Below are 21,020 nucleotides of genomic sequence, written 5' to 3'. Positions count from 1 at the left end.
CTAATATGCCTCTCTCTCTCTCTCTCTCTCTCTCTCTCTCTCTCTCTCTCTCTCTCTCTCTCTGCTTCTCTCTCTGCTTCTCAGCTGGGAGCAACGAGTTCTGCCCCATGGCAGGGTGTACTATGTGGACCACAACACAAAGACCACCACCTGGGAAAGACCACTTCCACCTGGGTCAGTCAGCCTACACACTTTGACCTCTGCTCCTCCTCTTCCCCTCTTTTCTCACACTTCCTACCATCAGAGGAGAGTGCTGACAGTTAGCCAGCCCGGTGCATGATGGGAATATATAATTCAATTCAAGGGCTTTATTGGCATGGGAACATCTTAACATTGCCAATTGCCAATATCTCTCTCTGTGAAGGGGAGTTCTTGCCCACTCGTGAACATTCCCTGCATGTTTCTCCTTAGCTCAGACTGCTGCCTATATAAACATACAGAGCTGGAGGATCCTAGCAGGGTGGTGTTGGGGTGTGAAGTGGGCCCACAGTCAGGGAGTGGCAGACTCATTCACTGCACAGTAACGTTCCTGGGGGTCTGACTCTGGACAGTCAAATGAACTGAGACTAGTCTTATTTCCTCTGGCTGGAAGAAGCTGACTCCATTAAATATGATAAATGACTGAATAATTGGTTAGTGCCACTCCCCACCCCAACTTAGACTATCCTGTCCATTTAGAGGAGTCCTTTTCTGACAGTAGTAGTGTGTCAGGTCTGTTAGTGTGTGTTTTATGTGTTTGGCCATTTGGTCTCTCATCTCTTTAACAGGCTGTGAATCACCAGCACTGATTGTTTGAGTCTCTGTTGATTTCCAGTGGTGTTTCTCATTGTGTGCTGCGGATCCCAGCTCTCTCTTGTGGTGGTACCAGAGCCTTTTATTGCCATTTTATTTCAGTGAATATTTATTGATTTTCATTTGCGCTGTGTGAGAAGCCTGTTTGAGGTAAAGCTCACTCCTGCCCCATCTTACTTTTTCCACAGGAGGGAACGGTCTGGAGAACAAAAGTCCTTTCTTAGAAAGAACACATGTATGCAGCTCTATTCTGGACCCATATGAGGCTCAATTAGCGTCTCGCCTCTCGGAGGCTGGGCTGGTTCTGACTACAGCTGCCGGGTTTGGTGCTTAGTGCTTGGTACTGGTACCTGGTCTGAGTTAGCATGACACTGCCGCCCACCCAACCGCCAACCGTAGTGCAGCTCAGATGAAAGGCGTGGTGTGGGCCTGCATTAATGGGTTTTGAGCTGAGCTCTTTTTCTAGCAGTGTAGGGGATTTACTGCTCTCATGTTCCAGACAGTATGGGAGCCACAGTACTGCTCTGTAGGATATGGGAGCCACAGTACTGCGCTGTAGGATATGGGAGCCACAGTACTGCTCTGTAGGATATGGGAGCCACAGTACTGCTCTGTAGGATATGGGAGCCACAGTACTGCTCTGTAGGATATGGGAGCCACAGTACTGCTCTGTAGGATATGGGAGCCACAGTACTGTTCTGTAGGATATGGGAGTCACAGTACTGCTCTGTAGGATATGGGAGCCACAGTACTGCTCTGTAGGATATGGGAGTCACAGTACTGCTCTGTAGGATATAGGAGTCACAGTACTGCTCTGTAGGATATGGGAGCCACAGTACTGCTCTGTAGGATATGGGAGCCACAGTACTGCTCTGTAGGATATGGGAGCCACAGTACTGCTCTGTAGGATATGGGAGCCACAGTACTGCTCTGTAGGATATGGGAGCCACAGTACTGCTCTGTAGGATATGGGAGCCACAGTACTGCTCTGTAGGATATGGGAGCCACAGTACTGCTCTGTAGGATATAGGAGCCACTGTTCTGCTCTGTAGGATATAGGAGCCACTGTTCTGTGGGGTCTCTCAGGGGAACAGCAACACAGGGAACAGGGAGGGATGTTACGTTGCATCTCTCAAAGCCCCTTTTTGAGGAATTTCTAAGCTGTGTGTGTGTGTGTGTGTGTGTGTGTTAGCATACGGAAGTATTTGCTGTTTTGTCTTCCAAATGCTGTTCTGGTTTACATTTTACATTTTTAGTCATTTAGCAGACGGTCTTATCCAGAGCGACTTACATACATTTCATACATTTATTTATTTTATTTTTTTTCCGTACTGGTCCCCCATGGGAATTGAACCCACAACCCTGGCGTTGCGAACACCATGCTCTACCAACTGAGCCACACATAGTCAGAGATATGAGAATAGCAGCAGCAGCAGCCTGCACACATAATAAAACACTACTGTACTGAACTGGGAATGTGCTCATGTGTTGGTTTACGTGTGTGTCTGTGGGATAATGCATATCTTAATCTTGTGTTTGCATATCCTAGCTTGTCTATGTCCATAATTACATATGTCTGTCTGTGTACGTCCGTTTGTACATTTTGAATGAGTCTCACTCCTCTCTCTCTGTCCCTGTACAGTTGGGAGAAGCGTGTGGACCAGCGAGGCAGGTTCTACTATGTGGACCACAACACCAGAACCACCACGTGGCAGCGGCCCACAGAAGAATCAGTCCGGAACTATGAGCAGTGGCAGTCCCAGCGCAACCAGCTCCAAGGGGCCATGCACCAGTTCAGCCAGAGGTTCCTCTACCAGGTAACTCAACGTAGAACTACTGTACTGTCTGTACTACTTATTTAGCCCCTTTAGGTGTGGCCCTCTAAAAGCTTCCCCTCAGCATAGAATTCTGGGTAAAACGCAAGGGTACAGAAGGGCATTCGTTGAGGTAAAAATAATAAAGCATTCTGAATGTGAAATGGGCGTTCCATGGTACAGCATATTACTGAAATGAGCTGCAACTCTCATCGGTTTCTATTAAAACCTCCCTGCTCCCACCCACCCAGTCTGCTCGACAAGCTAATTCTGAGCCTCTTTTCAAAATAACATCCACCTCATTGATTATGAGTAACCATGAGTCCCTGAGAACTAGCTGGCAGGTCTGCTGCTGCTGATAGGCGGGTTCTGTTTTGGAATGCCTGCTTTGCTGTTAGCTTGCTTATTTTTAGGCCGGTCTGTGCAAAAATGAGTTGGGGGGGGGGGGGGGGGGGGGGGGTGGAATCAGCTGGCTGCTTGGGACTCTGACGGCACTCCTCCCCCCCCCCCCCCCCCCTCCGCCCCCCATGGCCAGATAAGAGCAGGTTTAGTCCCCATTTTAGGGCACCTGGCCATTTCTATACTTTTAGCTTTGCTCGTTATTTGAGTTAGATCATTCACTTGCATTCTGTTACTTTGTATCAAATGTTACCAGGTTTGAGAACGTTACGTATATGTGCTGGTGCGTTTGTGAGCTGAGCCCATTATAATGTCATGGTCGATTTAAAGTAGACTGGCCCCTGACCCTGACCCTACTCATTGTCACGTGCTAAGGCAGAAATATCACACTTGACTCCCAACATTACAGCTGTGTGAGCACACATGCTTGCTCGCTCATCACTTACACACACACACACATATATGAACGACTATGTGACACAGCACACAATACACACCAAGGCATAGATTAAGTACATAACACAAATACAGGCTGGGCTTTTGTGTGAGTGGGCCTGTGCACATTTGGCCAGTAATTGCAGCTCGTTAGGAACTCCTGAAAGAGCAGTCAGTCATTAACTGCTGTTTCTGCCTCCCAAATTCCCCCTTTTCTACCTCCTGCTTCTTATTCGCTCTGTCCATTCTCACTGAAAGAGGGGCTCATGCACCAGCACCACTGGAACTGGTCCATTGTCTCAATACTCAACTATCTACTTAAAGGCCCAAGGCTGTCAAAATGTGATTTTTCCTGTTTTATATGTAATAATTGATTGTATTTATATAGTGCTTTTCTAGTAACTGAGGTATTCAAAGCGCTTTACAGAGTAGGGGGGAAACTCACCTCATCCATCACGGCGATGCACGGCGATCATTTTTGTGCCAGAACACTCACTAGCTATCAGGTGGAGAGTGATATATGCCAAATAGGAGTGGTTAGGTGGCCATGGTGGATTGGGATCAGGTTGGGCATGAAGCCATATCACCAGGGTTAACATCCCTACTCTTACAATAAGTTCATATTTATTTTTTTAAACCCCTTTTTCTCCCCAATTTAGTGGTATCAATTGCTTGTCACAGTCTTGTCTCATCGAAGGTCAAGAGCCGTGCGTCTTCCGAAACACAACCCAAACAAGCTGCACTACATCTTGACACAATGCCCACTTAACCTGAAAGCCAGCCGCACCGGGAGGAAATACCGTACACCTGGCGACCGTGTCAGCGTACACTACGCCTGGCCCGCCACAGGAGTCGCTGGTGCGAGATGGGACAAGGACATCCCTGCCGGCAAAACCCTCCCCTAACCCGGACGACGCTGGGCCAATTGTGCGCCGCCCCATGGGTCGCGGCCGGCTGCGACAGAGCCTGGACTAGAACCCAGAATCTCTAGTGGCACAGTTAGCACTGCCTTAGACCACTGGATTGGAACCAGAATCTCTAGTGGCACAGTTAGCACTGGCTTAGACCACTGGACTCGAACCCAGAATCTCTAGTGGCACAGTTAGCACTGGCTTAGACCACTGGACTCGAACCCAGAATCTCTAGTGGCACAGTTAGCACTGGCTTAGACCACTGGACTCGAACCCAGAATCTCTAGTGGCACAGTTAGCACTGGCTTAGACCACTGGACTCGAACCCAGAATCTCTAGTGGCACAGTTAGCACTGGCTTAGACCACTGGACTCGAACCCAGAATCTCTAGTGGCACAGTTAGCACTGCCTTAGAACCAGAATCTCTAGTGGCACAGTTAGCACTGGCTTAGACCACTGGATTGGAACCAGAATCTCTAGTGGCACAGTTAGCACTGCCTTAGACCACTGGATTGGAACCAGAATCTCTAGTGGCACAGTTAGCACTGGCTTAAACAACTGTGCCACTCAGGATGCCTACAATACGTTTTATGGGATATTTAATTACTACAGAGAGTCAGGACACCCGTTTAACGTCCCATCTGAAGGTCTGCACCCTATGCAGGGCAATGTCCCCTTCACTGGGGCATTGGGATCTCCTTAGACCACAGGGAAAAGTGAACTCTACTGGTCCCCCAACACTTCCAGCAGAATCTGGTCTCCCATCCAGGGACCGACCAGGACCGACCCTGCTTAGCTTCTAAAGCAAGCTAGCAGTGGGATGCAGGGTGGTATGCTGCTGATATATGAAGTTTCTTTCCAAAACACTATATATCCTTTTGGAGAAATGTTGGTGAATGAGCATTTATTGTTTAAAGGACTTATGAAAGAGATTTGGTGTTTTTTCACTTTCTAATCATGGCATGGGGTTTTTCCATGTCAGACATGTATTTGTTTGAAATCTATCATTTTATAGAGACAAATAATCATGTTATTTTGCAAAACGCTATATATCTGGCTCACTCTCAGAGAATTAAGTAGTACTGCTAGGTTTTACACAGTCAAATGTAACAAATAACTAAACATTTTTATAAATAACTGTACAAATAATACATTTGTGACATCAATATTGTTAAAAAAATAAATAATTATACAGTAATATAAGATCTGTGTGTAAAACATTTACATTTGACATTTAGCTGATGCTTTTATCCAGAGCGACTTACACTTAGTGCATTCATCTTAAAATAGCTAGGTGAGACACCCACGTAACACAGTCAAATATACGCTATACAAAGATTCCATTCCAGCTAAATAATGAATACAGTGCCTTTGGAAAGTATTCAGACCCCTTGACTTTTTTCACATTTCACTATGTTACAGCCTTATTCTAAAATGGATTAACTGAAACAATCAATCTACACACAATACCCCATAATGACAAAGCAAAAACAGGTTTTTAGACATTTTTAGCAAATAATAAAAAAACAGAAATACTTAATTTACGTAAGTATTCAGACCCTTTGCTATGAGACTCGAAATTGAGCTCAAGTGCATCCTGTTTCCATCTTGCATCCTGTTTCCAAAAAATGCCTGCAGCATTGAAGGTCCCCAAGAACACAGTGGCCTCCATCATTATTAAATGGAAGAAGTTTCAACAACCAAGACTTCCTAGAGCTGGCTGCCCGGCCAATCGGAGGAGAAGGGCTTAGGTCAGGGAGGTGACCAACAGTCTGACTAGAGTTGTGTTGTGTGACAAAACTGCACATTTTAGAGTGGCCTTTTATTGTCCCTAGCACATGGTGCACCTGTTTCATCCTGTTTAAATCAGCTTCTTGATATGCCACACCGGTCAGGTGGATGGATTATCTTGGCAAAGGAGATATGGTCCCTAACAGGGATGTAAACACATTTGTGCTCACTATTTAAGAGAAATATCACTTTTTGTGCGTATGGAACTTTTCTGGGATCGTTTATTTCATGTCATGAAACATGGGACCAACACTTTACATGTTGCGTTTATTTTTCTGTTCAGTATAGTTAATAGACCAATAAGAAAGAGAGTTCCAAACCTCTCTGCCAATAACAGCTAATGTTCAGTTTTCCCCTCCCCACTCAGAACACTCGCAGACAGTCCTAGCAAAATTATTGCCTGAGAAATTGCCCTTTGCTAAGAAGCTATTTTGGTTTCTTTTTGACCATTTTAATTGAAAGCTATCACATTAAGGTACTTAATTGTTATTATTACCCAGAAATGATTTGATATTGAAATTAACACGGTTGCATTGGACCTTCTATACACCTTTCTAAGATATTACATTGTTATACAACCTGGTTTAAGCTAATTTGAGTATTTTAGTCACTGTTGAGCATTTTATCAGGGGTCCTACTACCATTGTTTTGCCCCTTTGGGTGAACTTCTTTTAAGACTTTTTTTTTCCAGCGCTAACATTAGAGGAACTAAATTAAATTAGTGTGCAATGTAGGTCTATGTGACTTTTCCCACTCATAGTGCCGGTCATTCATATGGTTCTGTCAAGGTTTCCAGTGTTTAGAGACTAACTGGCCTTTTTGTTGTAATTCTCAGCATCCTGAAGCGAGATAGGAGTCTGTTGCAATTTAAATACTTTTATCAAGAATAATATCTCAACTCACATCACCCACTTACCACTCAATCACCATATTTAGTATCTTAGTACATATTTCTCTTTACTATGCTACTTTTTACCACCGCTGCCGCTGCTTTTATTTTTTCACTCTTGTTTTCCCTGTCTTTTCCTCCTCCTTTCTCTCTCTAGCTCTCTTTCACATCCTCTTGGAACTGGCGAGGAACTGAATGGTCAGGGCATAGCAGATGATGTCATGTCTTTATTTCCTTCTTTTTTTAACCTTTTTTAGTCACAGAAACACAGAAGGGTGGGTCTCATACATGGATTGGCTGTAGTTCGAGTGACACACACACATTCCCCTTTAACCACACATGCATCGTCCTCCTCTTTGCACTCTTTACTATCTTATTCCTTCCGTTCTTCTCAAAGTTTCCATGATGAATTCTCATAAATGGGCACAGTATGATTATTCTGGGGAAATGCTGAGTGAAGTTGTGTGGCGTTACCTTCAGTGACACATGGACTGCTTGGAGGGCAGTTTTGCAGACCTGAGGTGAGGAGAATGAATGCATGAATTCGATTTTCATCCAAAGGTACAGCTTTCATACTCAGTCATGGAACCAACAGTCTGTGCACTAACTCCTCACAAACATCTTTCCACTCGGTGGCAAATGCACACACACACACACACACACACACACACACACACACACACACACACACACACAGATTCAAACACAATCTCTTACACATTCAATCAGTATTTGCTATATACTCATTTTCCGTACAGTGGCACACACTCTCTCTTTCTCTCTGTATGCACAGGCTGAGTAAACCACACTGGTTCCAGTGCAGGGTGAATAAAGGTGCTTTTGTCAGAAGGGGGTGGGCAGTCTGGAACAAGGATGAATGTTCCCTCAGTTCGCTCAGACATCACGCCTCCCTGCTTACTTTCACAGCATATCTAGAAGAGGAGGACCTCTGCAGATGGGTGGGGTAGGGAGGGGTGCAGGGGGGTTGGAAGACGGGGTGGGTCTTAAGGCCAGCCAGTGAGCTCATTGGAACAGTTTGTTTTTTCTCTCCTCCTGAGCGTGTAGTTTTTGGAAGGCATACGAGCTGCGTCTGAGCCTCTCTGTCAGTCTCCTGTTCCAGCTGCATGAGAGAGGTCACCTCAGCCTTCTGGGGTACGCCTTAGCACCCCTCAAAAAAGACTGGACTTCCCTGTGAGACCCCGCTCTCCACTCTGTTCGCTCCTGCTCCGCTAGACTTGAGGTGTTAAACTGTGTGGTTTCTGTGGCGTTTTGAGGCATTTGCTGCATTTATTATTTTTTTCCTGTATGTTTGGTTTTCTGAGTTTTTTTCTACCTCACACCAGTGTGAGAACTCGGTTGAGAGCTTTGTGTACGGACAGAAGAATTTCACACAGAGCCGCTGCAGTGAAGAGAGTGAGAGAAGAAGACCTAAAGGTGGAAGAAGGAGAGGAAAGATTCCTAACTGGAAACGTATTCTCTCTCTTTATCCATCAGTCGTCTGGTGCTCCTGCTGTGGAAAATGACCCTCTCGGTGCTCTCCCTTCAGGATGGGGTAAGTACACCTTCATCTACACCTCTCACCATACTCATACTAGGCCCTGTAGTCAGTGGCCCTCGGTAAGGCTGTGACGATACCAGTATTGCAATGTTTTTTCCATGGCAAAAATTTCAACACAAAGCAGACCAAACTCTTTGGTTAAACATGCTGTACAATATAGTGTGCTATAGCTTGGGAAATAAATAAATGTTACTCTGGATGAGAACATAATGTTTGTTTCCAACATCAGGGCTGTTTTCCTAAAGAAGTGAAATCCACTTCGTGTTTTATTTCCTCACCACAATACTAACGAGTATCTCAATACTGGTATCGTCCCGGCTCTAGCCATCAGTGGTCCCAGGACCTGAGACCAGTGAGATGAGTGAGGGGAAATACTACTGGGTCCAATGGTGCTGGAGAGGCATTGGCTGCATCAACACCTGCACTACTTGTTATGAGAGTGGGTTCTGATGCCTGTATGCCTTTCAAGGGCACAGGACTTTTTTTTGTGTTGAAGGGGGAGAGTTGGTTTGTTTGTCTTTCACTCTCACACACACACACACACACACACACACACACACCTGCAGATACACGCCGCTGTGGGCCCAGATGTATTGTTCACTATCTTGTATACACTGTGATATATAGCCTTGTCCTTAATCAAAGAAGCTCATGCTGAAGATCCATTTATTCTTCCATTCAGCATAACTCTCCTTAGTTAGTTATTGGTCAACAACATATGATTTGTTTGAAATGTGGGAGATTTCAGTTTTTTCCCTGCTATTATTGATTAGTTGTTGATTCAAGTGAAATCTCAAGGAATTGGTTGTAATATTCTCTACTTATATATTCCTATAGCTCTCTACACTCATACATTCATTCATTCATATTCTCAAAAGCACATATTTTACCAATATATTCCCACGCAAAAATTATACAGTGTATACACAAAACACTCAAAAGTAATGGTCATTGGCATTTTTCTCTCCACCTCCCATTTTAACATACTTATCACTTACATACACACTCACTCTTATTTTCTTACCATGATTCGTTTTCAACATGTTGCGGCATCGCAGGCAAAAGCCTCAATTATACCTTGGACTTAGTTTTATGGATTTCCTGTAATGTATTTCTGTATGTCATCTGAGGGGCGTAGAAGAGGGGGTTGATTGAAAGAAACTCTTAACAGGAGAAAGAAAAAGGAGAGAATGACTTGACCGAGCGCGGGAACAGTAAAATAAAGGAGGGGATGAATACAGGAGGGAAAGTGGAGAGGGGAGGAAATGAACAAGCTAGTAAGAGTTGCAACATGAGGGCTACTGTTCCTGCGTGCTCCACACACGTCTGCTAATGAGATCAAGATGTCAGAGAGAGAGGAGTGGGGGTGGAGAGAGGGTAGTGGGAGTGGAGTGAGGCGAGTGGGGGTGGAGAGAGGGTAGTGGGGCGAGGCGAGTGGGGGTGGAGAGTGGGAGTGGGGCGAGTGGGGGTGGAGAGAGGGTAGTGGGAGTGGGGCGAGGCGAGTGGGGGGCGAGTGGAGAGAGAGAGAGAGAGAGAGAGGGGAGTAGAGAGAGAGAGAGGCGAGTGGGGGTGGAGAGTGAGGCGATAGAGGGGAGTAGGGAGAGAGAGGATAGTGGGAGCGAGGTGAGTGGGGGTGGAGAGCGAGGGGAGTGAAGAGAGAGGCGAGTGGGGGTGGAGAGTGGGAGTGGGGCGAGTTGGGGTGGAGAGAGGGTAGTGGAAGTGGGGCGAGGCGAGTAAGGGTGGAGAGCGAGGCGAGTGGGGGTGGAGAGCGAGGCGAGTGGAGAGAGAGAGGGGAGTGGGGAGAGAGAGGATAGTGGGAGCAAGGCGAGTGGGGGTGGAGAGCGAGGGGAGTGAAGAGAGTGGGGAGTGAAGAGAGAGGGGAGTGGGGGTGGAGGGCGAGTGAAGAGAGAGGGGAGTGAAGAGAGAGGGGAGTGAAGAGAGAGGGGAGTGAAGAGAGAGGGGAGTGAAGAGAGAGGGGAGTGAAGAGAGAGGGGAGTGAAGAGCGAGGGGAGTGGGGGTGGAGAGCGAGTCGAGTGGGGAGAGAGGAGTGGAGAGAGGAGTTTAGAGAGAGGGGAGGGGGGGTGGAGAGAGAGCGAGAGGGTGGGTGGGTGGGGTGAGGGGAGTGGAGTGGAGAGAGGGTGGGTTGGATGAGGGTGATGGGGGTGGAGAGCGAGAGGAGAGGGAGGGGTGAGGGTGGTGGGGGTAGAGAGAGCGAGAGAGGGATGATGTGGAGGGACCGAGAGAGGGGAGGCGGTGTAGAGAGAAGGGTGGAAGGGGCACCAACTATGGTCAGGAAACTTAAGCAACACAGAGATGTACAAACTTTAACATATTAACTCACACAACACACTCTAGACATATTCTTGGTGGAGGAAGTTGACATGGTTACCATGTTATTATCTTCTATGTTGTCATTGTAGTGCTCCTCAACTGCTAGAAATATAAATTAGTCGGCAAATTGTTACTCTCCTCTCCTGTTTTGTCCTATACTTTTTATTTCATTTATTTTTAATCCCAGCCCCCGTCCCCGCAGGAGGCCTTTTGCTTTTTGGTAGGCCGTCATTGTAAATAAGAATTTGTTCTTAACCGACTTGCCTAGTTAAATATTTTTTTCAATAAAATAATACTTCTACTTTCCCTCACAGTTTAGCGCTTGCCCTTTACACCTCTGCAACATTCTCTCTGAGCCCCATGGCCCGTCTTTCTCCAACACTGTCTCCACCGGAGCCAAGTCAGAAAGTCTGAGGTGGATTGTAGAAAGGTATTTTGGAACAAGCTTGAGAGAAATGCCACTCAGACGCGTCAGTTTGCAATCAGCTTTGCGAAATTCAGCCACCGTTTTTTTCTCTTTCCTCCTCTTCTCTGATTCTCACTCACTATTCACACGTCCCAAGTCCCCACACAGTACAGCCTCTCTGTCAGGTAACAAAAGAATACACTGTTGATCCATCCTGTTTTTAACTGTAGCCACTTCTGTTGGTCCCTGTAGAGAAACGGCAGGACAATGGGAGGGTGTATTTTGTCAACCACAACACACGGACCACACAGTGGGAGGACCCAAGAACCCAAGGGTAAGCCAATCTGTCTGCTCCACTGTGAAAGTGTGAGTGATCATGCTTGAGTGTGTGTTTGTTCTGTATCATTGTGTGTGTGTGTGTGTGTGTGTGTGTGTGTGTGTGTGTGTGTGTGTGTGTGTGTGTGTGTGTGTGTGTGTGTGTGTGTGTGTGTGTCCATGTTTGTACACACAGGTGTCTCAGAGAAATGTCTCCATACATTGCGACCATATTTTCACTGATATTACATGAACTAGTGTAAGATAGGGACTGCTTGCTCGAGGGCCCAACACTATGCAGCACAACCACGTTATCATAATCATAGACGTAATTTACAGATCCTTCATATTTTGCAATAATTGGTGAATAGGACAGTGTCCTGTATCAACCCCATAGTAGGCCATGTCACCTCACTAGGGCTGTCCTCTAAGCTGTGTGGGAGGGGTTTAGATTAGTATTGTAAGCTAATTGGTAGAAAGAGAGGCCTAGGGCATCTCTACTCCTGAACTAGTGTGGATGGCATTGCTGTCCCCTCGCAGCAAATTGAACAACAAAACTACAGTAATGGTGAATGGTCGCTTTATCTTAATTTTATTAGGGATTTTTAGATCATTTTACAATGTCATAACATTTTATTCATTCATCATTTAGTTAATTCACTCCCTCATTCATCCCCTCAGTGAACTTGAGTTATATTTTCCCTCGTATTTATATTTTCATGTTGTTTAACATCCGTGTGGTCTTATTATCATCACCACTGAGCTCCGAGGTTCTGAGTCGTGGGCAGGGAGAGCTTCTAGTGGGACGGGAAAGGGCCAGAGCCAGAGCCGGGGCTAGAGCTGGGGCCGGGGGGGACAGGTGTGCCTAGTTTGGGGAGCCTCCGGTTTAGGCTCTGCTCACTGCCCTCTCCCTCTTACAGGATGATCCAGGAGCCCCCCCTGCCCCCTGGCTGGGAAATGAAGTACACCGCAGAGGGAGTCCGATATTTTGTGGATCACAACTCTCGCACCACCAGCTTTAAAGACCCTCGTCCCGGGTTTGAGTCAGGGTAAATATTAATCTGCAGATAAGGGCAGTTACATTTCCTTATAAAAGTTCCTGACTGTCGACTCATTTCTGTCAGGGATGATGTATGTAGGGTTCTCTTAGCTTACTTTTGTCATCTTTTTTTAAATGTTTCTTTGAACCTAAGCGAATTTAAGTTGACTATCTTTAGGGCATAGATAGCTAGGCTAGATATGGATTCCCTGTGGCTCAGTTGGTAGAGCATGGTGTGTGCAACGCCAGGGTTGTGGGTTCGATTCCCACGGGGGGCCAGTACAAAAAACAAAAAAAAATGAAATGTATGCATTCACTACTGTAAGTCGCTCTGGATAAGAGCATCTGCTAAATGACTAAAATGTAAATGTAAAATACGAGAAACGGGATTTTATATATAATATATATATATACATATATACCGTACACACATACACATGCAAGCAAGCACACACTAATATAAACACATGTGTTTTGCCTTGATGCATGGCCCTAATTTTGAAATCTTCCAAAAAAGACAGCCAGGAAAATGAACAGATGTGGGCAACAAATGAAATCCAAAGCAGCCAGCTCTGCTATCTGACTCTGTCTGTGTGTACGTATGGATGTGTGTGATTGAGAGAGAGCAAGTGTTCATGCTGATGTTGAGACATATGAAGGTCTTGGTGTTATATTTTTAGATGAGAGGCCATAGAGGGTTCTTAAACTGTCTAAAATGTTTTACATTTCATACTGCTACAGTCCATATCTGTAGCCAAAGGGTTGCCTCTGTGGTCTGAAACTTCCTAACCAAAACCAAGTTGGGCCTGGCAGCGTTCCACAAAGCGAATCAGCGAGTATTAGAGGCCTCACTCTCTCTCTTTCGTTCGACCTCCATATTTCCCCTTCCTTGCTCTGTCTCTCGCCCTCAGTTTCTCCTCTGCTGACGAGGTACTTATCCAGTATGTCTGTAGTGCTTGTACTAACACAGCTGCACACCTAGGCATACCTCCATCTCTGGGCTTAACCCAGTTCTTTCACTCCTGCTGCACATCAGATCTGACCACCTCCTTAGAATACTGCCCAAAGTCCTCACTGTGCAGCTCCACAGCTGGGCCTATTTTCCAGTCTCTAAAGCATTTGTGCACGGGACAGCCATGACAGCCCTGTCTTTGCCCAGTACAGCTACAATATCCCTCCCCTGACATGCACAAATTTGAAGCCTGGCTTTATTTCTTGCTGGAACAGCAAAAAAGACGCTCCTTTTATTTCTCTGTAGGTCGAGAACGGGTAGTTCTCCCGGGGCCTATGATCGCAGCTTCAGATGGAAGTACCACCAGTTCCGCTTTCTGTGCCATGTAAGTGCTGACTGTCGTTTCTCAGACCTGTTATGAGAACAGGGTCTTATCTCAAGTTCTTTTCTACTGTGCCGACTCGAGATCTCTTTGCCTAATGTCTAGCATTGAGGAAATTGATTTTTACACTTCTCTCTGCCTCTCCAGTCCAATGCCTTACCCAGCCATGTGAAAATCTCAGTGTCCAGACAGACTCTATTTGAGGACTCATTTCAGCAGGTAAGGATGACATGGAGTCGGTTTCCCTGCTGAGGATATTCTATTCTAAATGTTATGTAATTAAACATGCATGAGGGTTGCTATTGTTTATCTATTCATTAGTACCACTATTTGTATTTTAACAACTAATGTAGGATCATAGGCTGGCAGTTTCTTTGTTGTGATGTATGTGCTTGTGTTTTGTCCTCTTTCCTCAGATCATGAATGTGAAACCCTATGACTTGCGTAGAAGACTCTACATCATCATGAGGGGAGAGGAAGGTCTTGATTATGGAGGCATTGCTAGGTAAGATGGCCGTCCACTGCCTGCATGCCTGGCCTTCTGCCTCTTACAACAGTTGTCTTTCTTTCTCCTACCTCAGCTATAAGTATTCTTTGTCTACCTTGTGTTCCTCACTTAATTATTCATCATCATTTATCAACTCCCTGTCTCTTGCACTGTCATCTGTTGTCTGTGTGTGTTTTGGTGTTTGTGGACTGGTTGGTGTCAGCGGTGGGATCCCGGGCTTTGCTCCTCCACGTGGTCTGTGTTTGCGTGTGTCTCTGTCTCCGGTGTCGCGCCAGTGGTTTTACCCTATGGTAGGTTACGTCATGCTGTTCTACCACAGGGTAGAACCACGGACGGGATGTTTGGATGTGTCTGCACAGCCCCGGTACGACCCCCGGGACTGGCTGGCCGGCCGTGGGGGCAAAGGTCAGGGGCTTGGTGGTGGCCGGGGCTTCATTCTCTACATGCATTCATGTTCTACATTATACTGCTTGTCTTCGTGGTGCTTTATGGTGTTGTGTGTGTTAGTGAGTATGTATATTTGTATGTCCATGTGCTGACTGTGTAAAGGTAATGATTTTGAATAATCTTTCAGTGATGTCTCTGTGTTAGTTACCATTAGCCAGTAATAGCTGGCTTTTGGCCGATAAAAATCAATAAATATTGAAAATCCGATCAATAAAATTGGCACTGGCCAATTGTTTGGGAGAAGATGAAAAAATCCCATTGCGAAAAATGTTTTTAGCCTATTTATTGATGGAAATACATTTGACTGGTCATGCTTATCAGTCCATAGGTTAATTTGCGAATTTCTTGGAATGAAATTGCCTCGTGTACAGTATATACGTTATGTATCTTATTTATCACACGCGTACAGCATACAGAGCCTTTGAGCTGAAAATCTGTCAGACAGTTGGAGAGCTGCTGCTGTAGCATCTCAAACGGCAACGGAAGGCAGGCTTCATCAGCACATCACACACCGCATCACACACCACTTTGCAATGAGTTAGAGGCAGTATCCATTTTGAAAACATTTACTTCATCGTTTTAAACCTGAACGTTTTAATACATATTATGAGTCTTACCTTGCTTCAAATGAGCCTATTAGATCTCCTCTCTTTCAACATTTCTAATGGATGTTTTCATCTCTGTCACATGAAACCGCCTGCATGTACAGTGCCCTTTTGACAATGGTGTTTTCCTGCTAATTGTATTATGGAAGGAACATTCACGGGTAGCCTACTGCCTTGTGTCCATTACTGCGCTTATAATGTGAAGAACTAATAGTTTATCAACATTTTAAGCTAAATGTACTGATCTGTTGCATCACTCATTGCTTTAAAAAATATATATTATGTAGCCTAGGCCTACTAGTTGTATGAATTTGGGATCTATCGTCCCACAGCTGTCCCAGAGTCTGTTTGGAATAGGATATTTCTCCCTTGACAAGCTGACCAATAGAATAGGTAAACTTTTGTACTATGGAGGATAGTAGATTGACATAGGCTAGTGATTTTGCTGTTTGTTACTCATCTTGTTGGCTGAGGAAAAGTAAACGTGGACAGTTATTCTAACATCTTCAAAGTGCACATCAGAATTCGGTAAGAAGGAAAGCACATCTTTGCATCCTCGACTTGCATGTTCTGTTAATATGAATTACCATAATCGAAATGTGATTTTTGTCATTCTGAGCCCCATGGTTGGACGACCTAATCAGGTTACACACCCAATGCATATGGGTCCGGTAAATGTAAATGTTGACGGTCAAATGTCCAGAAACCCTGGTTAGTTGGACCATTCCTCAGTATGGCAGTTTCTCGTTCATATGTTGCAGATAGAAAGGGGACATTTGGAAGCCATTTTGGAGTTTGGTTATAGCGGTGACATTTTAAAATGTTAGCATAAATTACAGCACTTACTATGGTGATAAATGGAAATGTCATTACCAGAATAAAACCGATATCACAAATACCTGCTAAATGCAGCTAATAACCTTTGTTATAATTTTGGTATACATATTGAATTATTTGTGAATTTGACATTGTGCTTTTATTCATTAGTTTATTAGTTACTTTTGAGTTACATTTGTTTATTAATTAGCAAGTGTGTGCAGAAACCGGACCCAATTCTGATGAATTATTTTGAAATTATAGCCACTTTTTTGTGCTGTCAAAATGTCTGTTGTTTGCTGTTGTCAAATGTGTGGTTTTGTAATGTATGAGATGTTTTTTATGCTGTATTAGGTAGATTTCCTGTCCCTCTGATAGATATACATGTGTAATGCCCTGTCTCTCCTCCATACAGAGAGTGGTTCTTCCTGTTGTCCCACGAGGTGCTGAACCCCATGTACTGTCTGTTTGAGTACGCTGGGAAGAACAACTACTGCCTGCAGATCAACCCCGCTTCCTCCATCAACCCTGACCACCTCACATACTTCCGTTTCATAGGGCGATTCATCGCCATGGTGAGCAATGCTTAATTGGCAAATTTGGTGCAGATTTGCAACAACAAAAGTAAACTACAGCAATAGTTATGGTTAGAATTGAACATATGAGGATGTGTTGCACAGAAGGATTTTTAGGAACAGGAGAGGAGAGCACAGTGTATGATGGTCTGTGTATGTGTTCCTTAATCTCTAAATCGTTTTAAAGCCATGTTCCTAAACCAAGTATAGAACCCTCCCCACCCCCACCGCCTAGCTTTCCAAACCCAACTCTCTCTGGGACAATATCCAGAAGCGACAGGCCCCAAAACCAACAGCCCCCCCCCCCCCATGACCTCACTGCCAAACACAGACCACACCTCTTATCCACCGTTTCACTACTAACTGAATCAATCTTTTCCACACACAGACGGACTTGTAACTTACTCAATGCGTTTTCTGTGTGTGCGTTCTGTTAGTATTGAAACGGTGCGTGTTCTCACTTTACTGTGGTTAGGCTAAATGTGTCTTCATCTATGTGTATCAGCACAGGAGCGAGATGAAGCTTATGACATGTTTTGGTGTAGTACTTATCGTATCCACTCTCTCCTCCCCTCTCCCTCTAGGCTCTGTACCATGGCAAGTTCATCGATACTGGCTTCACTCTGCCGTTCTACAAGCGAATGCTCAACAAGAAACCCACTCTGAAAGACTTGGAGTCTATTGACCCTGAGTTTTACAACTCCATCATGTGGGTGAAGTAAGTACTCCGCCCCTTCATTATGTCTGTTTGATTGTGTCCGCCCTTGTGGCAAATTGTATGAATCTGAAAAGTATGTGACGAGTGTGATGGAAGCTTAAAGCTTCAATAAGTTTACGATGCATCTGTGATCTGTCTACAGAGATAACAGTCTGGAGGAGGGTGGGGTGGAGCTGTACTTTGCTCAGGATATGGAGATTCTGGGGAAGGTGTCCACCCACCAGCTGAAGGATGACGGAGAGGACGAGCTGGTCACCACGGAGAACAAGGAGGAGTACATCAGGTCAGCCATCTCCATCACTACTTTGTCCTTCTAGTCCGTCTCTGTCAGTCACTGTGCTATCCGTCACTGGTGCGCCACAGACTAGCATTCGTCTTGTTTCATCTTGACACTTACGTCAATGAATATCCTTCCTTGTTGCCTAGAAAATGCTATTTTATCATCCCTGTCTCTCTACAGTCTGCTGACAGACTGGCGGTTCACACGGGGGGTGGAGGAGCAGACCAAAGCCTTCTTGGATGGCTTCAATGAAGTCGTGCCTCTTGAGTGGCTTCGCTACTTTGACGAGAAAGAGCTAGAGGTAGGTAATGAGGCTGGAAGAAAATGCAGGAAGTGTGCTCGGTTAGATAGGCGGAGTTAGAGCTTATGGAGCTTTCACAATGACTTAAGTTGGTAGAGGGGACTATTTGTTGCAGATTCCCTTTCTGTGACTGTGGGTTAATGGTATGTTCTCATTCCTCCCTCCAGCTGATGCTATGTGGGATGCAGGAGATAGACCTCAGTGACTGGCAGAAGAACACCATCTATCGGCACTACACCAAGAACAGCAAGCAGATACATTGGTTCTGGCAGGTACAGTACAGTGGCCTCTCTTTACTGCTGGCTGTGTCTCTGTGTGACTGTCTATGTCTCACTATGTGTACGTATTGCCCGTGTCATGAGTCTTACCTGTGTATTGTGTAGGTGGTAAAGGAGATGGACAATGAGAAGCGGATCCGCCTTCTCCAGTTTGTCACAGGAACATGCCGTCTGCCAGTCGGAGGCTTTGCTGAACTCATAGGTGCAGTTCATCCGCCATTCAATAACCACCTTTTTCACTGTCAAATGTATTTTGCCTAAGAATCTAACATAGTCTCTTTTTCCCTTAGGGAGTAATGGGCCACAAAAATTCTGTATAGACAAGGTGGGGAAGGAGACTTGGCTTCCAAGAAGCCACACCTGGTGAGACTGACGTTTTCCTGAATTCCTTTGCCATAGTTGATTTATTGTTGATTATCTGTCCTATGATAATATCAATTAATTTTGTGTCTATGTGTATCCCTACTGAACACAAACTGATCCCTCACTCTTTCTTTTCTCTCCATCTCAATCACTCACACAGCTTCAATCGCCTGGACTTGCCACCCTACAAGAGTCTGGAGCAACTGCGAGAGAAACTTCTGTTTGCCATCGAGGAGACTGAAGGATTCGGGCAGGAATAAGGGAAAAATAATCACATAATGAGTGAGGGAAGGTGGATAGAGAAGGAAGAGTCATTCATTCAAGTAGTTTTTTGTTGTTAATCACAGGAATATGAACTCTCCGATCATCTAGCCCCCACTTCCAGATCATGTGTGGTTGGGAGACCTTATATAACCATCGGACTGTGGGTGCCCACCTGTACCTATCCTCACACTAGGTTGTGGGTACAAGGGAACCAGGGTCAGAGTAGGGAACAGGTGTGTGAGCTGAGGAATGGTCCAGAAAGATTAGTGTTACGATATATAACCCTAAACCCTCTGTCCTGCCTGAAGACGCCAGCCACTAGATCTAGAGCACACCAGAAGCATAAAACAGGATAATGTCTTCAAATAATTGTATCAACTGCAAATCGCAACAACAGCACAGCTACAGCCAGTATATCATATCTATCTAAGAGAAATTAACATTTAAAAATGAGAGCGTGTGTTTGAATGGGAGAGAGAATGGTTATAATTAGTGACTTCTGTTAAGAGGAAAGATTGGTGAGATGTGATTTTCTTTTCTGTTCATTGTGAAATTCATTATTACCTGTACATAGCTAAAATAAATGACTCAAATCTTGAAGTGGGTTGATTGTGATGGTACAAGGAACCAATTTTCTTAACGCCTTGGTTAGAAATGTTTTACCTGAATCTGGTTTTGGTTAGAATGTCATTCTATTGCTAGAACACTGATTTGGTTATCCAGCCAGCCATATTAGTGTGCTAACAGTATTTCTGTGAAACACTGTCAATGACCTCCCATTTCAAACATAAACTTCGACTTCAGATACTGACAGGAGACAATGACAATGTAAGCAAGTAATAATACATAGTTACACATTTTGGGCACATCAAGCATTTCATGATAAAATAAGACTTGTGCTGCTGAAATAAGTCGACATTCAATTTTGACACTAATATTTACATGGATTAATGAATCTCAAAATGTATGCACAGTAGTGCAACAATGGTAAAACATCAATGAAGGTCCAAAACATTGTAATGCTTGGGCCTATGCTGAGATCGAGCTGCCTTGGGCAATGTCTGGAAGCACACAGCCAGGGATGGGCAAAAATGACAAAATACTATTACAAAATACCATAAAGATCAATTTATCAAAATGTATCAAAATAAATTATAGAATATTTTCAAATACAAGTAGCCTGCCCGAACAGCACCAACATTCTCAGTAACTGTTACAGTAATGTTTTACTTGCTATGAGTGTGATATGTGTTGCTTATCTACCTTAGTTGAATGCACTGACTAAATCACTCTGGATAAGAGTGTCTGCTAAATGACCAAAATGTTACATTTGTATGTGAAAATGAACATACCAGAATGAACTGCAAAGCAAATGACAGCAATATTTCCACATATAACTGTCACCATTCCTATTATGTTTCATGTTTCATGAACCTTGAAATAAGCCTAGGCCAAAGTACCAGAGTAGACCTACAGCTATGTAAACTTGAGTGTAGAGTAGGCCTATATCGATGCAGAGTGATGATTTTCCAGAAAAATGTCTAATCAGCCCTGAACATTTGCATTATCAATGGGCATGTGAGGAGCAGGAACACACACAATTTAGAGGCAATACAGAACTTTTGCCTCTGGGGGTGCTCTTTAGCCAAAAGGAGTAAAAAATTGGCTGAAATATTGCACGAACATTTCTGGATTAGACATAATGGTTTATGTTATATCAAATCAGGGGTGCAACTTTCACTGGGAAGGGGGGAATTCTGAAATTCCCTTTTTGTCCCCCCCCAGTTTTATCATTGGAATGTGATGCAAAACGAGGCTAAGGTGTGATTTAGGACATGCGGACGCCTCCGA

The 21,020-nt window shown here is 44.6% G+C and overlaps 1 protein-coding gene and 1 non-coding gene across 3 annotated transcripts in view; one reads left to right on the top strand and one right to left on the bottom strand.

Annotated features, from left to right (window-relative positions):
• The window catches only part of wwp2 (WW domain containing E3 ubiquitin protein ligase 2), a 45,775-nt gene extending 26,006 nt beyond the window's left edge, over nucleotides 1-19,769 (top strand). The window contains exons 9-24 of one of the 2 annotated variants that reach the window (XM_014148917.3): nucleotides 85-174; nucleotides 2,435-2,609; nucleotides 8,526-8,583; nucleotides 11,579-11,660; nucleotides 12,562-12,690; nucleotides 13,939-14,017; nucleotides 14,162-14,233; nucleotides 14,431-14,519; nucleotides 16,806-16,965; nucleotides 17,550-17,683; nucleotides 17,826-17,966; nucleotides 18,144-18,264; nucleotides 18,432-18,536; nucleotides 18,648-18,744; nucleotides 18,833-18,905; nucleotides 19,066-19,769. In XM_014148917.3, coding sequence (XP_014004392.1) covers nucleotides 85-174; nucleotides 2,435-2,609; nucleotides 8,526-8,583; nucleotides 11,579-11,660; nucleotides 12,562-12,690; nucleotides 13,939-14,017; nucleotides 14,162-14,233; nucleotides 14,431-14,519; nucleotides 16,806-16,965; nucleotides 17,550-17,683; nucleotides 17,826-17,966; nucleotides 18,144-18,264; nucleotides 18,432-18,536; nucleotides 18,648-18,744; nucleotides 18,833-18,905; nucleotides 19,066-19,165 — 1,705 coding nt within the window. In that variant the 3' untranslated portion in view covers nucleotides 19,166-19,769. The remainder of the gene's footprint in view (nucleotides 1-84; nucleotides 175-2,434; nucleotides 2,610-8,525; nucleotides 8,584-11,578; nucleotides 11,661-12,561; nucleotides 12,691-13,938; nucleotides 14,018-14,161; nucleotides 14,234-14,430; nucleotides 14,520-16,805; nucleotides 16,966-17,549; nucleotides 17,684-17,825; nucleotides 17,967-18,143; nucleotides 18,265-18,431; nucleotides 18,537-18,647; nucleotides 18,745-18,832; nucleotides 18,906-19,065) is intronic. The other variant, XM_082962697.1, reaches the window with a different exon arrangement.
• trnaa-cgc (transfer RNA alanine (anticodon CGC)) lies at nucleotides 2,125-2,194 on the bottom strand. Its single transcript has one exon. It is a non-coding gene; the product is annotated as a tRNA-Ala (tRNA).
• Nucleotides 19,770-21,020: the final 1,251 nt, after the last annotated feature.

The sequence above is a fragment of the Salmo salar genome, chromosome 16, assembly GCF_965601325.2.
Source record: "Salmo salar chromosome 16, fSalSal1, whole genome shotgun sequence".
Lineage (NCBI taxonomy): Eukaryota > Metazoa > Chordata > Actinopteri > Salmoniformes > Salmonidae > Salmo > Salmo salar.
The sequence above is the reverse complement of the archived record's forward strand: the minus strand, read 5'-3'. Positions and strand labels throughout refer to the sequence as shown.